The 18,170-nt window shown below is 42.8% G+C and overlaps 1 protein-coding gene across 3 annotated transcripts in view; it reads left to right on the forward strand.

Annotated features, from left to right (window-relative positions):
- LOC147734754 (aldo-keto reductase family 1 member C3-like) overlaps window positions 1-8,775 on the forward strand; it is a 230,388-nt gene extending 221,613 nt beyond the window's left edge. For all 3 annotated transcript variants that reach the window (XM_086953031.1, XM_086953032.1, XM_086953033.1), the window contains 2 exons: window positions 3,767-3,849; window positions 8,385-8,775. In XM_086953031.1, coding sequence (XP_086809157.1) covers window positions 3,767-3,849; window positions 8,385-8,427 — 126 coding nt within the window. In that variant the 3' untranslated portion in view covers window positions 8,428-8,775. The remainder of the gene's footprint in view (window positions 1-3,766; window positions 3,850-8,384) is intronic.
- The last annotated feature ends 9,395 nt before the right edge of the window (window positions 8,776-18,170 follow it).

The following is an 18,170-nucleotide window of genomic DNA, read 5'->3' on the forward strand; positions in this document are numbered from 1 at the left end:
TGAAGTTTGCAAACTTAGTTTGGTTTGCGTGAAAATCCTGCATTGCCAATCCCTGGTGAGTTGCAGCTACTACTGGTGAAACAAGGCCAATGGAGTTAATATATGGGTGAGGCGAACTGGCCTCAAGGGCAGGGCTGGCTTAAGTGCTGGTGGCTCCCTGTGCAACAACGTTTGTTGGTGCTACCCAATGACCACCTCCGCCACGGATTCCCTCACTACCACCCTTTAACAGTGCCCCTCAAGTCTCCATAGCCACACTCTCTCTCAGATGCATTTAATTTGTTTTACAGCGCCACTCATACCAGTGGAGGGTATCAGAGCACCTTACATCCCACACATTACACAGAGACAATCAATAATGTGTGTGTGTAAATCACTGTATAGGAAATGCTACATATGATTAAGTACTACAAGGTATAGGAGTCACATGACAACCATACTAGTAGGCAGTATAGTTTAATAGGGCCCGATTCACAGAACTAACTTAAGACAAAATCCTAAACGTACTACTTTTGGTATTCACAGAAGTTAGAATTTTGTCTTAAGTTTGTCTTAAGACAGACTTAAGACAGACTTAAGTTAGGAACACAAACTCAGAATTTAAACCTTAATACCATGTTTGGAGGGTTCTCTTTAATAATCAGAATTGATTTCAATCTAAATGAACACTTTTTTGTAACATTAGGATAATCAAAGACTGGGGAAAAAACACTGACCTATTTACATTATGTGCACTTTGATATCTGCATGGGAGATGTTATTTGCAGCAGGCATATTAACCCTCTGCGCTATCTTTCCAAGAGACAAAACTTCCACTAGATAAAACTTTGGTCTCTCTCTAAGAAGAAGAATAATCACGGGAGTTATCAGGACATTTTTATTGTTGCTGATGCCCCCCACCCAAAGTCAACGCCCTGTGCGGTCACACCCGTCGCACCACCCAGAGTCGGCTCTTCTCAAGGGTCCTGTGACCTCAGTGACAGTCACTGTCGCTCTAGAGTGTGCTGCTACTTAGGCCTGTTCACAAGACTGGAGGTGAACTTCAGTATGGATTGTGGAGGGCAGGCCATCAAGGTTAACCCATACTTGCCACCACTAGGGTCCACCTGATGGTGCTAAGACACCAGGACTTCTAAGTTCTTGTGAGGCCTAGGTACACCAGGGGTCCTCCATGGGCTGCAGCATGTGTTATGCCACCCATTGGGGACCCTCCAAACTATGACTACAGGCCTGCCATTGCAACCTGTGTAACTTGGTGCACGCACCTCTCACAAAAGATGTTTCCTTATATCTAATACCATTGCACTTGAAACCTATATGTCACCCCTCTAGCAGGCCTGCAGGCCCGAAGGGAGGGTGCTCTGTTCAAAGTGTGAGGGTGGCCCTGCATGAGCAGACCTCCTCTACAAACCCCAAAGTCCATTCTGAAGGCTTTCTGAGTGAATCAGCCGTTACTAGATAGAGGGTCCATGCATCATTATAAGATGACCACTCCTAATCTGGCTGAAACGAACCTCGGCAAGTTTGGTATCGAGCATGTTGGAATCATACCCCAGGACCGTATCCAGTGTTGGAGGTATAATTACATCCACAATAGGGCCCCTCCATGCTGCTGGGACGGATATTTTAGAGCCTGACAGTAACCTAGGGCTGCTGCCGACTGCAGACACAATTCTGCCCACCTGCTGCTGGGCCAAGCCCGAGCAAGGGAAGGTAGGACAATAGGCTTCCTGTCACAGGGTGGTATGAACACCTCGCAGACAGGAATTAGTGTATCAGGCCAGGGCGGGGGCACTTGCCAACACCACATACTCTGCTGGAAGGGCACATTCAATGCCCTCCTTCCATACTCCAGTTCAAACCAAATCAGGGAGCCTTTGGCTCCCCACTCTACGAGAAACTGGACAAAGGACATGGGAGTATCCTACCCACTGTCCGACCCCTCCTCTGGGAGGGACCCCTGAATTGTCACAACCCTCACCTTAGGGTACTTAATGGCTTACCTGTGCATGGGTCCTTAGATTCATCATGGAATCTGATTCAGATCAAACTCCACTTCTACTTTGACCATCTGGATACTCTGGTAGGAGATATTGTAATGTGTTAGTGAGTGATTGTAATAAATATATATTTTTATAAGTACACTGTGTGGTTGTTTTTCATTTAGCCTATACCAAAAGATTAGATACCGGTAAACCGAGCTGCTTTGCACACTTTCTGTGGTTATCTAAACAACCTACAATCACCATAAGGGTCACCCGGGTTAGTGCATGGTGCTACACGTACATAAGTGAACATCATATACTGACCTGGCTTCTCCGAGATATTCACTCTCTCTCCTTTCACCAAATATTATAGAAGCTATCTTTATCTTATGGGGATTTAGAGCCTGAAGGATGTGTGCTCCAGTTGCAACAAGGAATACAATCAAGGGGTCCTTATTGGGAGCACTAAGCCTGCCCTGACAGCAGTCTAGAGTCATATTAGCAGTCATCCTTACAATGACACTCACATTGTCCTAACAAACATCCTCTACACACAAGGCATGCGGTAGTTGAGACAGAAATTTATCAGACGCCCCTGTTTGTACTCTACCTAGCTCCCATGTCCTATATGTGCCGGTGTGCACTAGCTAGAGCCCTAGGAACAGCCCAGTGATAGAATCAGCTCCATCATGTGGGTCCCTGTAAGAGAATACCCCCTACTTCCCCTTTCCAAAGGAAGCAATTCAAAGACTGCCCCTCGAGGAAGCCCGATCTAGGAAATCTGGCCTTTCACCTTGATTGGGTATTGAGCCCCATCCTCGAAAAGAAAGTTGGAGCTCCCTGGTGCCCGATTCACCCACAGGATTGATCATCTAGAGGTGGCTTCATGTCTGATACTCTCGCTGCTTCCTTCGTAGGGTCCGCGGCATTATGATGTGTGCCAGGTTGAGGTTATTCCATCCACAGGAGTTAGCAGCTAGCAGCCATCTGGGGGGGGGGGGGGACATTGGAATTGAGGCCCCAGGAATGGCCTTCCCCAGGTGAACACCCCAAAGGTTGCTAGGTATTTGCCTTCCGACTTCAAGTGGGCGACTCTCATGTACCTAATATCCCAATCCCAGGAGGCATGGTAACTATCAGACCCCACCCAAGCAGACCAATCGAACTGCGCTCCTGTTGCTAGGCACTACCTGTCAATAATCTCACCACCACTAGACCATACAAAGCACTGGCAACAAACAGGGGAAATGAAACTTAAACCTACTTCACAATTAACCTCCTAATAATGACACCAAGGGCCCAGTCAAAGTATTCCCCATCCCGTTCCCTCTGGAGGGAGAGAACCCTGCAATGTGAAGGAAAAAGAGAATTATGTCATGCTTATTTTAAGTTAGAATAACGATTGCAGCTTTTTTACTTTCATTCTTTTCTGACAGAGGACAGCAAAGATGTTGTTAACAATCCTGTTCCTGCTACTTGATAAGCACCATATATGCCCACCTTGGAACAAAAATGTGATACAAAGCGCCATCTGTAATATAGTCCAAGTGTTGCACATTTGAGTTAACAATGACAGTGTACTTCCATTAGCCATGGTATAATAGAACATACTTAAAGAGTCACCATTTCATGCTATGGAAATGCCAGTCATTGCTGCAACCCAGTGCTCTTCAATAGAAAGTCAAGTTGGACTTACAATTTAATGTCAGTCACTCTCACCAGAACCGCAAAAGATTCTGATGGGTGTGCTCATTGTTTATGAATTGTCTTTGTCCCAGCAGGTCCTTGAATTCAAGTTGGCTCCTGAGGACATGGAAACAATTGATGGGCTCCACATAGACCAGCGCTACCTATCTATGTTAGAGTAAGTCTTTTTTTTGGGGTGGAGGAAGGGGGTGAGGCTGGGGAAAGTACTTGCACTTTTTGTACTTTGTACTGTGAAATGGTGTCCAGCCTTTTATGTTCCACAGAATGGGCCTGATGCAGAAATGTTTTTTCATTACTGAATAGAAATTTGGAAAGGACGTGCTAGGGGTGTTCCTTCCAAACTGTGACTCAGTAAATTATGTATCAATGATTTGCAACAGGATTTTCAGACGGAAACTAGTGATCAGTTACTAACTCCCAAGCTGGGGTAGTAACTGATTCACAAAGGAGTCTTCTACTTTGGAACCAAGATGGCTGCTTTAAACAATAAAAAGTTGCACATTTTGGAATTCAGTTATAGGTAAGGTGGTCTTCTGTGCCCTTTAGGCCACCATCCCTGTGATAAAAGCCTATCGCAGGGGATCAAAAATTGCTACCCAGTGAATATTAATTGGGCAGTTTGTTCTGTGGCACTCTGTAAGTCCCTATTTTGAAAACAGTCATATGTACTGAAGTCTGTTCGCAAAATCAGATTAGATTTGCACAGTCGGTGAGCAATTTGTGATTGTTTTTTGAAAATCTAATTTTAGTACATCTGGCCCTACATATTGAAATTGACCCAGAAATGAGACATGATATTCCTGATGCTATGGTTATGAACTCATTTGTTGATAAGATACATATTTCTGTAGCACTCTGTTGAGGCATCTAGCAAACAAGCCTATAACTGGCTTGTGGCAGCACTGATATTCTAAGAAACATGGTCTGAAATCTCCTTTTTCAGGTTGCACCATATTGCTATGGAATTTAGAACAGCATCCCTGCAGCTAATCTGGAATTCAACCTCTCTTGGTGGTCATTTTGTTTACATGAAACTTGGCTTAGTGTGTTTGGATGAAGGAACATAAGATTGTAGAAATATGATTTCGACTTCAGCAAGAGAAGGAAAAGTTACCCGTCATCCTAACTCTTCTTCAGGGGAATCTGTTGAAGATGTACGTAATGAATATCGTCTTGTCCAACACCTATTCTGAGAAACATTAAATATTATCAATAAAGGCTTATTATTTTTCATCTATGATAAAAAGCAGGTTTGAAATAATGTAAGTTGCAATTGTATATCTATTTACACAATCACTTGATGTAGAGACGCAGATTATGTTATACCTATACTCCCATACACAAATACTCATAAAAATGTACAAATGTGACCATGTTCACCACACTCGCACAACTCTAAATACATACACATGTTATAACTCAATTATACCCACACATGTACAGTAATGTAGGGACTAGAGAGGAGAATATTCCAGCACACAATATCTACAGGCAAATGTATTGGTTCCGAAAAGTTGTGGAAGATGGAATGTGCATGTAGATATATTTGGAACTAGTATTCCAATGACACCATAGTTCACAGTGTACAGAGTAGCAAACAACATTCAAATACCAGCCAGTCAAGCGCACACAACAATTGTAAGGCTATGAGTATTCAAGGTAGGGTGTTCAAGGATAAGATCACACTGGATGTTCCTTCTGTTTTAGTTAAATGGGTATGTGAGTGGTCCTCCTATCAAAGGAGACACCACCAAGAAAGAAAACCAGCCGACACGTGTTTCGTCAGTTAGGGTGTTAACCCATTGACTCTTCAGGGCTGAGAGGGTGTGATATATCGTCGTATCGGGAGACCGGTGATAATTCCAACTCGGTCCTGATCGGGTGTTTATGTAAGTTGTGCAGGTCGGCACAAAGTATATTTAGTTGAAGGGTACAAAGCTCGTCTTGGAACAAAGCGGGTAATGCCTGTTGTCAGGAAAACGAACGGCGGTATGCCGAAGAGTAGTGACGATGGTATTACCGGATACAGGAAACACCATTCAAATACCAAACGTATGTTGACCCTTTCATCCTTAGGATTAATGGTACCAAACAGAGATATTGGAATGATAAGTGGCAATTTATCTAGACTGTCATTATATAGGTTATGGTGGTCAACAGAGATGGGCTACTACACATAACTTCAGAAAGAGGTATTTAGATGGCTTGTGATCTATGAATCCTGTAACAAAAATCACTTTTCAAATAGTTATTTTAAATCTGGCATCCCCCTTTGGGATTCGCCACATCTGCTTGAGAGTCAGAGTTCACTCACTCTGACCACGTATTCCCTTTTTGTTTTTAGTTTTCCCCAGTGCACGCTCAGGGCACCACGTTGGGTAATAGTGATTACAATGAAAAAATTTCAATGACGGTCAGGCAATTATAGAATTGAGTATTTGTAAATCTGCAGCTAGTTTGCAAATCTGCATTGGACAAAGGGAGATAAGGATCCCTATCCTAAGGATGCTCCCTCATGTTTTTAATGAAGAGGTTGAACAGCCACCAGGGCTTCATACCTGCTGCAGCAGATTTGCACAGTGCAGATTTCTGGTGCAAACTCAAGTACAAGCTGCACTCAAGCGAATGGAGCTTTAGTTCCGGGCTGAGGCATGACTCAACAAATACATTATGTTTACAATTCATGAAGCGCATTTGGCCTAAAAAAAAGATGTGGAATGGTAGATATGCAAACCATGAAGGTTTATGAACAGATTAGCAGAGTTACAAACTCAAATTAGTTGTAAATCAGTAATCAATACATAAATGCGTTTGTCAATACGATTCAAATCAATTCAAAATCGCAAATACAACGGAATGTCATATAAAGTTGTCTAAGAATTATTCAGAGCAAGTTTACCTTCCTATGAAGGAAAGTTCCCTAATTAGCTAATTTATGAAATTCGTGAAAGTCGAAGAGAAGTCAGGCAGAAGGTGTCAACACGAGAAGCTTCTAAAGGCAGAATCAAATAAAGATTCAGTTGTGGGTAGGAAGGGAATCTGCCCAGGAGTGTAACTCTTTCAGGCGAAAGAAAAATACATTAGCTTTAAAGGGACAAGGAAAGCGTACCCGTGCCCGCAGCCTCGCATTCCAGAAATAAGAGGTCCGAGTGCAAGACGTGCAAGGAAAGTGTTTCTTTTTAATTTGCCTGTGCCCCCATGCCCCCCCCCTCCTCCCACGCGCCCACCTCTCCTCCCCGTAGATGCCAACCAACACTGATTTGTTTACACGCTTGCTGAAAGATATCTTTAAAAATGAAGGTGTTGCTAAAGATAAGCATTGCTAGACACCCTAGTTACTTCCTTCCTTGAACTTCAATTAACCTTTAAATAAATGCGTGCCCATTTATTGAACATATTCTTAACGTTAGTGGTGCTGAACCGAGTAAACAGTTGCCCAGTGCTGCTGCCGACCAGGGTGCCGCAGGTCAAATTTAGGAGGGCCACATGCGCCTGCTGCTGTACTTTAAGTACCACTGATGTCGATTCTCTGCCCCTCGAGCACAAATCTGAGCTAACCACACCAACCCCTGGATGGACGACGAAGGGAAGGTTTGCAACTCCTAGTCAACAGATATTCATCTGGCTCCGGCTAGCACCCTCCAGAGAGTTGGCCTAATAAGATTATCCGTTATCTAAGTGCCAGGTACCTTATCAAAAATGCAAACGCTTTGCGTTTATGAATACACAAGCGCAAAATCCGAAATAACCAAAAATAAGGTCCTATTTGTCACGTGCAGACCTGATTCATAGAGATTTACATTTCAGGATGAACATGTCTTAAATGTATTCACAGATTCTCTGTATGCATGAATCTGCAGTAGATCCACAAATTAATGTTCAATACATCATTCAGCCATTTGAAGCACACAATACACTTTTTGTAATGGGAATTTCTCCAAAAACCTACTTCACAGAATTACAGCGAACAAACCAAAGGCACTTTTCTGAGTAAAGGTCTAATTTCATGCCATGGTTAGATAAATTCATTTCACATTTTTTTTGTAGAAGAGACCAAGTTACTATAGGATGTGGTCCTGGAAATAAGACTTAAAATTTTAAACACTCCTTTTTTGACCCCCCCCTCACCCCTTTGTTTTAACTCTGACGCAAAACTTATATACTAAAACTAAGCATGTTTTATTTTTTGGGGAATGATTCATGCAAATTCGGCAAACCAAAGCTCCACCTTTCCACAGACAATATGACATAACCTTGACTACAGAATGCAATTGGCTTTTCTGAATAACAAAATGATAATTTTTCCAAAAAGTGCTTCTGGTAATGTGTATGTCTATTTAATGCTTATAAGTATCACCCTATTGAAGACCAGACATTGCTTGCTCATTTTTTACATTTATCAAACGATTTTCTTTATTGGCATTTTCAAACAAACTGCTCAATAAACATTAAAATTCATGTTTTGAAGTCTAATATATTAAGGCTAGCTAATGATATTGAACAAAGCATGTATTAAGTTTAGAGCTAAATCGTATGTTTACTGCAGATTTTGAAATCCGACTTCTGAGTGATATTAATAGCAGATTCAAAGAGAAATAGATATGAGGTTTTGTCCTAGAACACAGAAGCAGCAACTAGGGACCATAGAATGTATATAAATTAAATATTATTTGTGTTTGTGTCTACTTCTAGATTTGCAGAGCACCCAGAATTTCCATTCAATGAAGAATACTAAGACGCTGCATCCAGTAAGGAACAGATGTGATTCTAAACAAGAGACCAACATGCAGCACCTTCCATATGACTCTTTTGCAGACTAGAATATTGTGATCTTACATTTTCTTTTGTTTTCATGGCATAGATAGTGCTGCACTGTGTCTCCTTTGAAGACCCTCTTAGAATACTGACTTACTACTTCCAACCTTTCACTCGTATGCTGTGCGCAATCTCTACTATTATAGTAATACAGTTGTTTTCTATTAGTTAAAACAGGATGGATACAGAGAGAAAATATTCTGTATCACCTGAATCTATAGTAGACAATTTCCAAAAAGAATGTGAAAAATAAAACATATCAAACAAATCTGGATGTCTTTTTCATTGTAATCTTTCTAGAATATTGGACAAAGAGGATGTAGTTGACTTTCTTCAAATGTAGACTTGAGAGTTCAGTTGCTAGTCACAAAGAAAGAGTAATATGCCTGCCACAAAAGCCAGACCAGACAACTGGTAAATGGCTCCTGTAGCATTATCGGTTCTGCAGCCCTTGGAGGTCCCTAGAAATAAAACTTTGTCCCGGCACACATATAAGGTGGAACCTGGCCTTATCAGGGTAGGCAACCTTGGAAGGCTCTAAACAGTTTCTAACGCACACGGTTACTCAAAGAAAGTCTGCATAATCATTGGTTTTGGCAAAGGAAACCTAAAAGAAGCTCTTAGGAATTTAAAGGTACAAGTAAGGAAACGCTGAATGTATGTATATGAATGTTTATATTTCTATAGCAGGAACCTAGCCAAAAGGCAGTACAATGCTGCCTTTCGGTTTGTAACACAAGCATAAATATTTTCTTTCCTTCCATCTGCTCTTCTGTCTGTTATGCTACAATTTATTAGATTAAATAATCAGTAGGCTAAAAAAGGGTTGAGATTTACGAGTCTGTGAACCTTTTCATTAAGCTCTCTGGAGACCCTTGCTGAGGCTTTTCTGTCACTCACATTATCAACCCTCCTCCTACAATGCACTGGATATGGTCTTTCCTACTACAAAATTTGATAAAACATAGAGGCCCTGGGCCCGATTCACAGAATGAACTTAAGACTCAATCCTAAACTTACTACTATTTTGGTATTCACAGAATGAAAGTTAGTCCTAACTTTACTACTACTAAATTGAGAAAAATCCTAATTTTAAGACTTTCGGTATTCACAGAAGGCATTTAGGAGTCCTAAAGTTCGGAGTACTAACTTCTGTGAATACCGAAATGAGTAAGTGCATTCTGTGAATACCAAAATAGTAGTAAGTTTAGGATTGAGTCTTAAGTTCATTCTGTGAATATTGCCCCCTTATTATAAGTCTGCCTCATCACAACTGGCAGCGTCTTCCCACAACCATTTTGTCCGGATGCGGGAACATCAGATCCAAATTATTTGGATCTGATGTTCCCGCAAGTAATTCAAGTAAATTGGAATGAGGCTTTAGCGGAAACAGCAGCCATGCTATGTTGTTTGGGTCCCTGTCAGGCTTTTTCTCTGGCATGAGGTGAGCATGTAATGCTCCCCACTGTCAGACCTTTCCTTCTCACTTCCCATTGTCCAATTTATTTGTGTTGTTGCATGTAAGGTAACTTGAACGAAGAGGGTAAAAATATAAAATGTGGTTTGATAGATGGTCGGTGCTGTGTAGTATCATCTGGAATGTGCAGAATGACACAAATGACAGTTGCATAAGGACAAAGCAGAAAAGGTGGCGTTCTCTCAATCTATGTCAATGATTGTGTAATCATGGTGCTACAATTTATTTTGCTTTTGGAAGCATTCAGCATCTCATAATCCCAATGATATTCTAAGTCAGCAGCGAACCAACAACTTTGGATCTGTGCCACTCTTCTTGTGCTGAGGAATTGAGATGCAGAACTTGTCAATCCCTTTTCTTTGAGGGATTTCTTTTAAGCTCTTATCCTCGGGTTGGTGCAGGGACAGAACTTATTTTGTGTGGGTCCCTTGCCTTCCTGGAAGAGCACTGTGGTGGGAGCATCCACAGTTTCCATTGCCTGCCTGGAATAGTATTGTGGGCACCACCCCAAGAGTGTCAGCTCGGGGGTCTAGGAAACAGCACCCTGTGCGTCCCACATGCGGCGACTACTGCAGACAGTGGTGCTCACCTCAGTCACCCTCTCGGAGATACTCAGTGGTGGGGGAGAAACCTGTTACAAGGCACTGGTGCCGACCCCAGTATAGTGACTACCTGCATTTTGTCTCAGGTCCAGCAAGCGGTCGGAGGGCCTCCAATGCTGCCCGCTACACATAGCCACACGCGTCCACGACCTCAGAGTCCCGTCATCAGGCAATAAACACAATTATCAGGCTACATGGGTTAAAAGACCGCTTTATTGGACAGGAAAGAAGTTTCAAGTATTACAATATTGCAAACAAGGCCTCACTAATACAGAGACATATTCTATCAACCTCCGTCCCTAAACCATTCCCCACAACAAAATTCTCTGGCATTGTTCTAACTAAGCCTCCTCTACAACCCCTATCTTTTGTCCCCTGCCTTCCTCCTGCCTCATTCCTCGCTGCCCTGTTATCCTCTCTCCGAAGCTAGTCTGAATGTATCCAACCCTTCCTGCCTGTCTCTATCTCCTCAAATTCTGCCACCTGTCCAAGCGACGATAAAATCCTATATTTAAACATTCCTCTAGCAAATAAAAAAACTTCTATAATGCAAGATTTTAGGGTGGGTGGAAGGGACAACTGACAAACCAGCACGCCTACCTCAAACTCCTGCCTCTGACTAACCATTGAACCTATCGTTCGCGTTCTAACTGTCTCGAGACATGCGCGCGAATCAAGTACTTGGTATTAGCAAACAAAAAGATCCACCTCTAGGAGGTTTCCTGTGAGCCAGGGAATAGAAGGCATACACAGTATTTGTTAAAATACCCCTCACACACCAAAAGAGCCCTTGGTGTCATGCTTCATCATCGTGGTCTTCCCGCCCGCTGCGGGACGGGGTGTGCTACGACTGGCGACTACGCTGGAGCACTTTAAATTTGTAAGTGCTATGTGAGGTGCATTTGAGTGAGTGAAAGTAGGGTCAGGGGTGAATGAAAAGTGAGGTTAAAAAATATCTGGCCTTATGAATTCCCAAAATTTTTTATTGGTCATTGGCAGGTATTGCTAAAAAAGGGTGTGTCGGAGAAAACAAAGCTTTTAATGTCCTAGTTCTCCTGGTGATGTCAACATGTGTCCTTAGGAATGTGCTAGAGCCCGAAGCTGCATGGGGAGATGTACTGTGAACGTCACCTCCAGGAGCCCTCATTGGGCAATAAACACAATCATCAGGCCACATGGGGTACAAGGACACTTTATTGGACATGCAAGCAGTTTCAAGTGTAACAATAATGCAAACAACGCCTCACTAATACAGAGTCATATTCTATCACCCCCCGCCCTTAAACGATTCCCAACAGCAAACTTTTCCGACATTGTTCTAACTAAGGGGTTGATTAGGGTAGCGGACGGACAGGAGTCCGTCTGCCATCCCTGTGGATACTGGGATGGTCCGTCAAACATGCGGCGGTCCCGTACCATAAATTAGGATGCGCCCGCCATCATTCTGTAGCTTAACATTGTGGCGGGTGCTGCTGAAATCAGCACTCGCCGCAATGTCAAAATCACTCGTAGTGCATGTCACTGCACCACATGGCAGGCACCACACGGTGCCTGACACTTGGTACACTGACATGTTGGGGGGTACCATGGGTACCCCCCAAGTGCACCCCACCTTCCCCCAACACAAGGGGGTCCTCAACTGGCCCCCGTCCCAAAACTCCACCTCTGCCTTTTAAAGGCATCCTAATTTGGTGGATGGTGCCTGGTAGGCACCGCCACCATTTTAGGCACCCTGCACCATCCACCAGGCAATCAGAAAGATTGCTGGCAGTGGACGGTCTTTGCGTCCGCTGGGACGAAGTCAGGTTCCCACTGCCATCGTAATCTGGCGGTGGTAAAAATCTATTTGATGGCGGAAGGACCGCGAGCGCAGGTCCCACAGTTGCCACCGCTGGTCCGCTGTGGCAGTCCTTACATCATTCTAATCACCCCTAAGCATCCTCCCCAAACCCTATCTTTTGTACCCTGCCTTCCTCCTGCCTCATTCCTCGCTGCCCTGTTTTCCTCTGTCCAAACCTAGTCAGAATGCCCCCAACCCTTCCTGCCTGGCTCGATCTCTTCAAATTCTGCCACCAGGAAAAACCCTGAATAGGTATTTTACCTGTCCTCTCAACTCACCTTGTAAATCTGTATGACTTCTCTATGTCAAGATAACAAGATAATTAGAAAAAAAATGTACGTTGAAAAAACTGTCACCAAACAGTGAGAAAACTATTTGTTCGTTTTAGAAAAGTAAACTTGATAATTTTAATAAAAAGTGTAACAAGGGGATAATGTGTGGGGGTGAGAAAGGTAAAGCTGTCTCCTAACAGCCGTTTGTTCAAAAACATGCCTTTATATCTAAACGTTTTGATACCATTTTTTTAATGCTCAGAGTATATATCTTATAAACCAATTAAAGAAAGGTGAACCCCATCATGTCGCAAACATTGAAAATCCTCTTTGGTAATATCGGTTTTGGGCCAACCAACAAATTCCATTGATACTACAAAAATGATGTAATTCTCTGTTAACCTTTCTTCTAGCCCTCTCTACAGCTGTGAATGTTTCTGCCCCTCTACAAACCCTTCTGGGCATAAGCACCGTCAAAATCCCTTTTATTTAGGCCCAAGATTTAAGTATCAACTCCAGATCAGCTTTCATTTTGATTAGTAACCCCAGGCCTGATTGTTGAACTAAATCATTCTCGCCAAGGTGGATAAGCAGAACTTCTGGCCAATTCTTTGAAGACAATGACTCGCTTAAAAAAGGAATTAACTGGCCCATTTCATACCGCTCAATAAAGATTCCATCTGAACGAAAACCCACATTTTCCCAAATTGTCTCTTTTCTGCTTGCTTTGATGCCCATTTTACTAATGAGTGTCCAACTAGCCAAACGGCTCTTGAAGGTAATGAAACACCCACAACGTAACCTTGAAAGAAACAAAACATTTATATGTTTGGAAAATATATAATAGTCCTTCTAACTCTCTAATGTATCTCAGACAGCAGTCTGAAGACCATCGCCCCAATGTCTTTACCTCTTTCATGGAAAAACCCAACCTGGCAGCTTCAGAGGCCGCACCTATCCTGAAAGTGTGAGTTCCAAATGATTTTTTCCCAATTGTTAGAAACATTTTCTCATTATTGCCAGCATCTGTGAAGCCTTAAGGGGAGACTCATCCTGGTGCCTGAAAACAGAAAACAGATTCAGATGAAGCACATCCTGCTGCCTTAAATTCCCACCATGTTTTCATCGGGCACAGTGGGCCACCTAATTTCTGGTGCAATACCTTTGCTACTTTACCAACTTGGTCTGTTTTGGCTTTCTACAGTAAAATTCCTATTGATACTTCATGAATAATAACATACTTTACTTTGAGATAATCATTTCTAGTTTTACCCAGGAATTCAAAGATTCATAAGGCTCAAAAAAATAACCAAATTATGCATAACTTAAATAAATGAAGTTCACAATTAGAGAAGCAAACAGCTGTAAATACATTTCAAATAGTAGTTTCAGCGAAATAGGATATCTTGTAAACTATCCTCTCCTTTTTATTTTTGCCCAGCCTTGCAGTATTTCTCTCCCCATGTCACCAGCAGATGGTCCGTAGCCCCTCCTAAATTTTCCCGTTAAAACTGACACCTGCTAACTTCATTGATATTGTTGTCGCAGAAATGTTCCGATCTATGTTGGCCATTATGAAATCAATTACGTCCTCCCTACTTTTCCCAATGCCTTTGGGATTGTGGGCTCTGAATGAAGCCCCTGATTCAAGGTATTCTAACCAAGCTCTTCTGTAAGCTAATTTAGTGCTTTTTGCAAGGGAATTTTCAACTAAGAGCTGAGCTTTTACTCTGCTAATTCCCATAACTCGTGGGGAACATGATTCTTCCACAGATCCGCTCCGGGCGACAAACCACAGAATCTCTGCCACTGGAAACTAGATAATGCATCTGCAATGTTATTATCTAGTCCTGGTACATGCTTGACTTCAAAAACTATGTTATGCATTAAGCAACCCAGCATGAATCTTTGTAAAAGTTTTAATAGGTGTCTGTCTTTGGGTTTCTGACCATTTACCATGTCGACCACTGTTCTGTTATCCACATGAAACAATGCTGTTTTGTTTGCCAAACTCTCACCCCAAACTGGCAATGCCACTAATAAAGGAAAAAAATCGAAAAGGCTATTATTCTTTTTTCTGACATCCATTTAGATTGCCACTTCTCGCAACAGAAGCATCTGAAAATATTTGAATTTGCCACACAAAATCTTCATCTAGAGACCATATCGTTACAGCGTTAAATGCTCTTAGGAACGTCAACAAAACTTCAAAATCAGCCCTCATGTTTGCTAATATCCGGATCCTGTGATGCGAAAGAGTGACACCTGACATGGCAAAGCCTAGCCTTCTCCAAAAACTTCTGCCCGAGTTTACCACTCAGCAAGCAAAACTCAAAAGCCCCAACAGACATTGAACTTCGTTCAGTGTTAGTTTAAGAGACAATCTAGCGTGTTCTAACATAGCTACCATTTCTTTCACTTTCTTTTTTGGCAGTCTAGCTTCCATTTTTATAGTATCTATTTCCAGTGGCGGCTGGTGACATTTAAAAGTGGTGCGGCGTAAAATGATAATTATACTGCACCGTAGCGAGCGAGCGTAGTGAGCGAGCCCGAGAAAATTTTGAAAAAATTGTGGGAAAATTGTGAATTTTCAAGCAAATTTGAGAAAGCAGGAAGGTTAATAAAGCAATTGTGAAAGTGCAGGTATACATTATTAAAGAGATGTCATATAACATAGGTAGCTGCTTACCCCTTTCCCATATTCAACAAAAATAGCGTATTGCACTGTGAATACAAACACACACACACACACACACACATGCACACACACACACGCACACATACTCATATATATGTGTGTTAACTTTTAAAAGAAGGAAATGAATTCTGTATATGGTTTATTGTGCATTTACATTCTTACTTGATATTACAAATTCAACCTTCAAGCGCTTACTTTTGCAACAACCACAAGAGATATATATGTTTTTAAGATCTCTGTGTATCCTGGAAACAGCAACATTGAACCAAAGATTATGTGTTATTCATTTTTTAATAAAAAAACAGCCTACGTATCTACTGTTTACTTTTCATTTCTACTCCCTGTTCAACAAAGAGCATAAAGAATTAATCAGATTAAAATGAATGAACCCTCACTTACATCAAGCTGTACTAAAGCTTTTCGTCACAACCCATTGTGTGTGCTATGTAGGCATGCAATTGTGTCAGAGACAAACTGTACACCCTGATGATGCAGCAGAGATAATTGAACTGACTGAAAAGCGAACTGAGGCAGATTTCTGCCTAAAATATAATTCTCGACACATATAAATATGGTTCAAACATTTAAACACATAAAGAACAGCACACCAAAGAAAAAGGAGGAGCAGTGTAAAGCATACCAATATATGGCATTAAAAACTGGAGCTGACTGTTAAAAAGAGCACAGTTTTCATCTACCACATCATTTATTATTGCGAGGCCTTTTGTCGGATTGGGGCAGTATCCTTACAGTCAGGAGAATATTGGGGCTTTGTCTCACCTACGATGCAAAGGTGCAAATTAATTTACTGTTGAAATGTGGTTTCCATTCCGGGACACTTTCATTCATGTCCATGCCCAACCAAGGCGCACGTCTTTCTTTCTTCCGGAATTTTGAGTAAGCATTTAAACGCCACATCATCACCGTAAACGTATCTACTTTGTTTAATTTTAATAAACTGGTCTGCCACAATCTGTGCGACGCGAACCTGCTTCCAGATCCGCAGCCCGTCATTAGGATCTGCCTGATCTGCAGAATTTATGACCTAACGGTTGACTTTTAGAGGTCATTTCCTGGCTAGTTGAGTACATAAAAAAGTATGTGAAATCCCGTGATTAGCACCGAAAAGCAGCTACAGCGAATACGGAATTCATTATGTGCGATATAGAACACGGGTGTGCTTCGTATAGAAGTTTCATTTATTATGTATCAGATCCACAGTAAAAAAAACTAAAAAAAAGTTTCTCTTTGGGACTTGCCTCGGTCGGAGTGGTTACTGTCCTGAGAAATTAGTTTGAAATTACTGTAGGACAATCATTCAATCAAGAAATCTAATTAAACCTTATTGGGAAGGTCAGCAGGAAGTCACGTCAGAAGTCCCAAACATTTGTTACGCGATGCAGTATATCTGCTAGAATGGATTAGGGTTTAGGGGAAGCTCATATTCCATCCCCCACCTGCTGCTGGCAAAGACTGATAGCTGAGCTGACTAGGCACCTGTGGGAGGCACAGAGAGACGTGGTTGGGGGCTAAGCCAGGGTGGCCTATATGTGAGTGCCTGAGGGTGTCAAGTTCGTGTCCTCAACGGAGGCTGCTAGGTGGACCGAATGCCCCGCTGGATCGGTGGAACTGGCTAGGGCGGTGCTGTGGAGGGATGCAGGGGCTGTGGCCTTTCCAGGACTCTTTTGGAAAACACGCACTGTTTCATCAATGTGGACTGGTGCTAGAAACGAATATCCACGAGTTCTGCAGTGTGCAAGTCCAAAGAGTGCTTATTGTGGCTGTGTTGATATTGCATTGAATTGGCTGGCAGCTACTGTGTCACACGGCCCAGAGCTGCTCCACACTGCGTAAAAGACAGCCCTAGAGCATATAATCCAGAGAGTGTGCAGGACAGTCCAGAGCAGCAGTGAAGGGCCCCGCAAGCACCACCAAGAACAGGACTAGCTCAGCAGCAAGCAGGTTTCCACCTAGCAGCACACTGGATATGATATGATTTACATATGGCTGGACAATGAGGGGTGTCACCGAATACTGTCTGGCTTCTGGGTAGGCGGATAACGCTCTCCGCGCTGCTGATCGGGCAGGTCAGTCCTGTACCAAACGCCTTCAGTTCATTTCAAACAAACACAAGCCACCACAGCGGCCTCCACAACGGGCTTTCTGCCAAACAAGCTCTTTCATCACAAGGCATAAACGCAGCCACCAGCAGTACCATTCACAAAGGCACTGCAGATGAGAACGAGCAATTGCTAAAATGGTGCGGGCACGACAAGCAAAAGACTGAAGCTAACAGGCGGCGCGGTGCTGATCCATAGGCATCTGCGCGGGGAGCGGTGGACCAACAGAGAGTCGGGGTGGGGAGAAGACAGGTAGGGGTGGCATGCACATGGGTGCTTTACACTTGACTCACTTGATAATTATAATTTATTATTTACCGTCAGGGCGGCACAGTAAAAAAAACTTACGTGGACGCGAAAGAAGCACCAGGTGATCCGGACCGTCCATCCGTAGTAGGCACAGTCAGCACTCAGCACACAACAACGACGAACTGGTCACGTGTCCTGTCTTCGTTAGTTCTACTTTCACTTTACTTGTTCTTGTGTTCTGGAACTTCTGGCAGCAGTGGCCACGCGCGGTGACGTCCCAACAGCGTAGAAATGGCCAATCACCTCGACACGGCTGGCTATAGCCATATGGTGATTGGCCATTCAGTGCGGCCCCTTAGCAGAGCAGCCAACAACACCCACGCGCTGCACCATCCTGCTGCAGCA

Source organism: Lissotriton vulgaris, chromosome 1_2, assembly GCF_964263255.1.
Source record: "Lissotriton vulgaris chromosome 1_2, aLisVul1.2, whole genome shotgun sequence".
NCBI lineage: Eukaryota > Metazoa > Chordata > Amphibia > Caudata > Salamandridae > Lissotriton > Lissotriton vulgaris.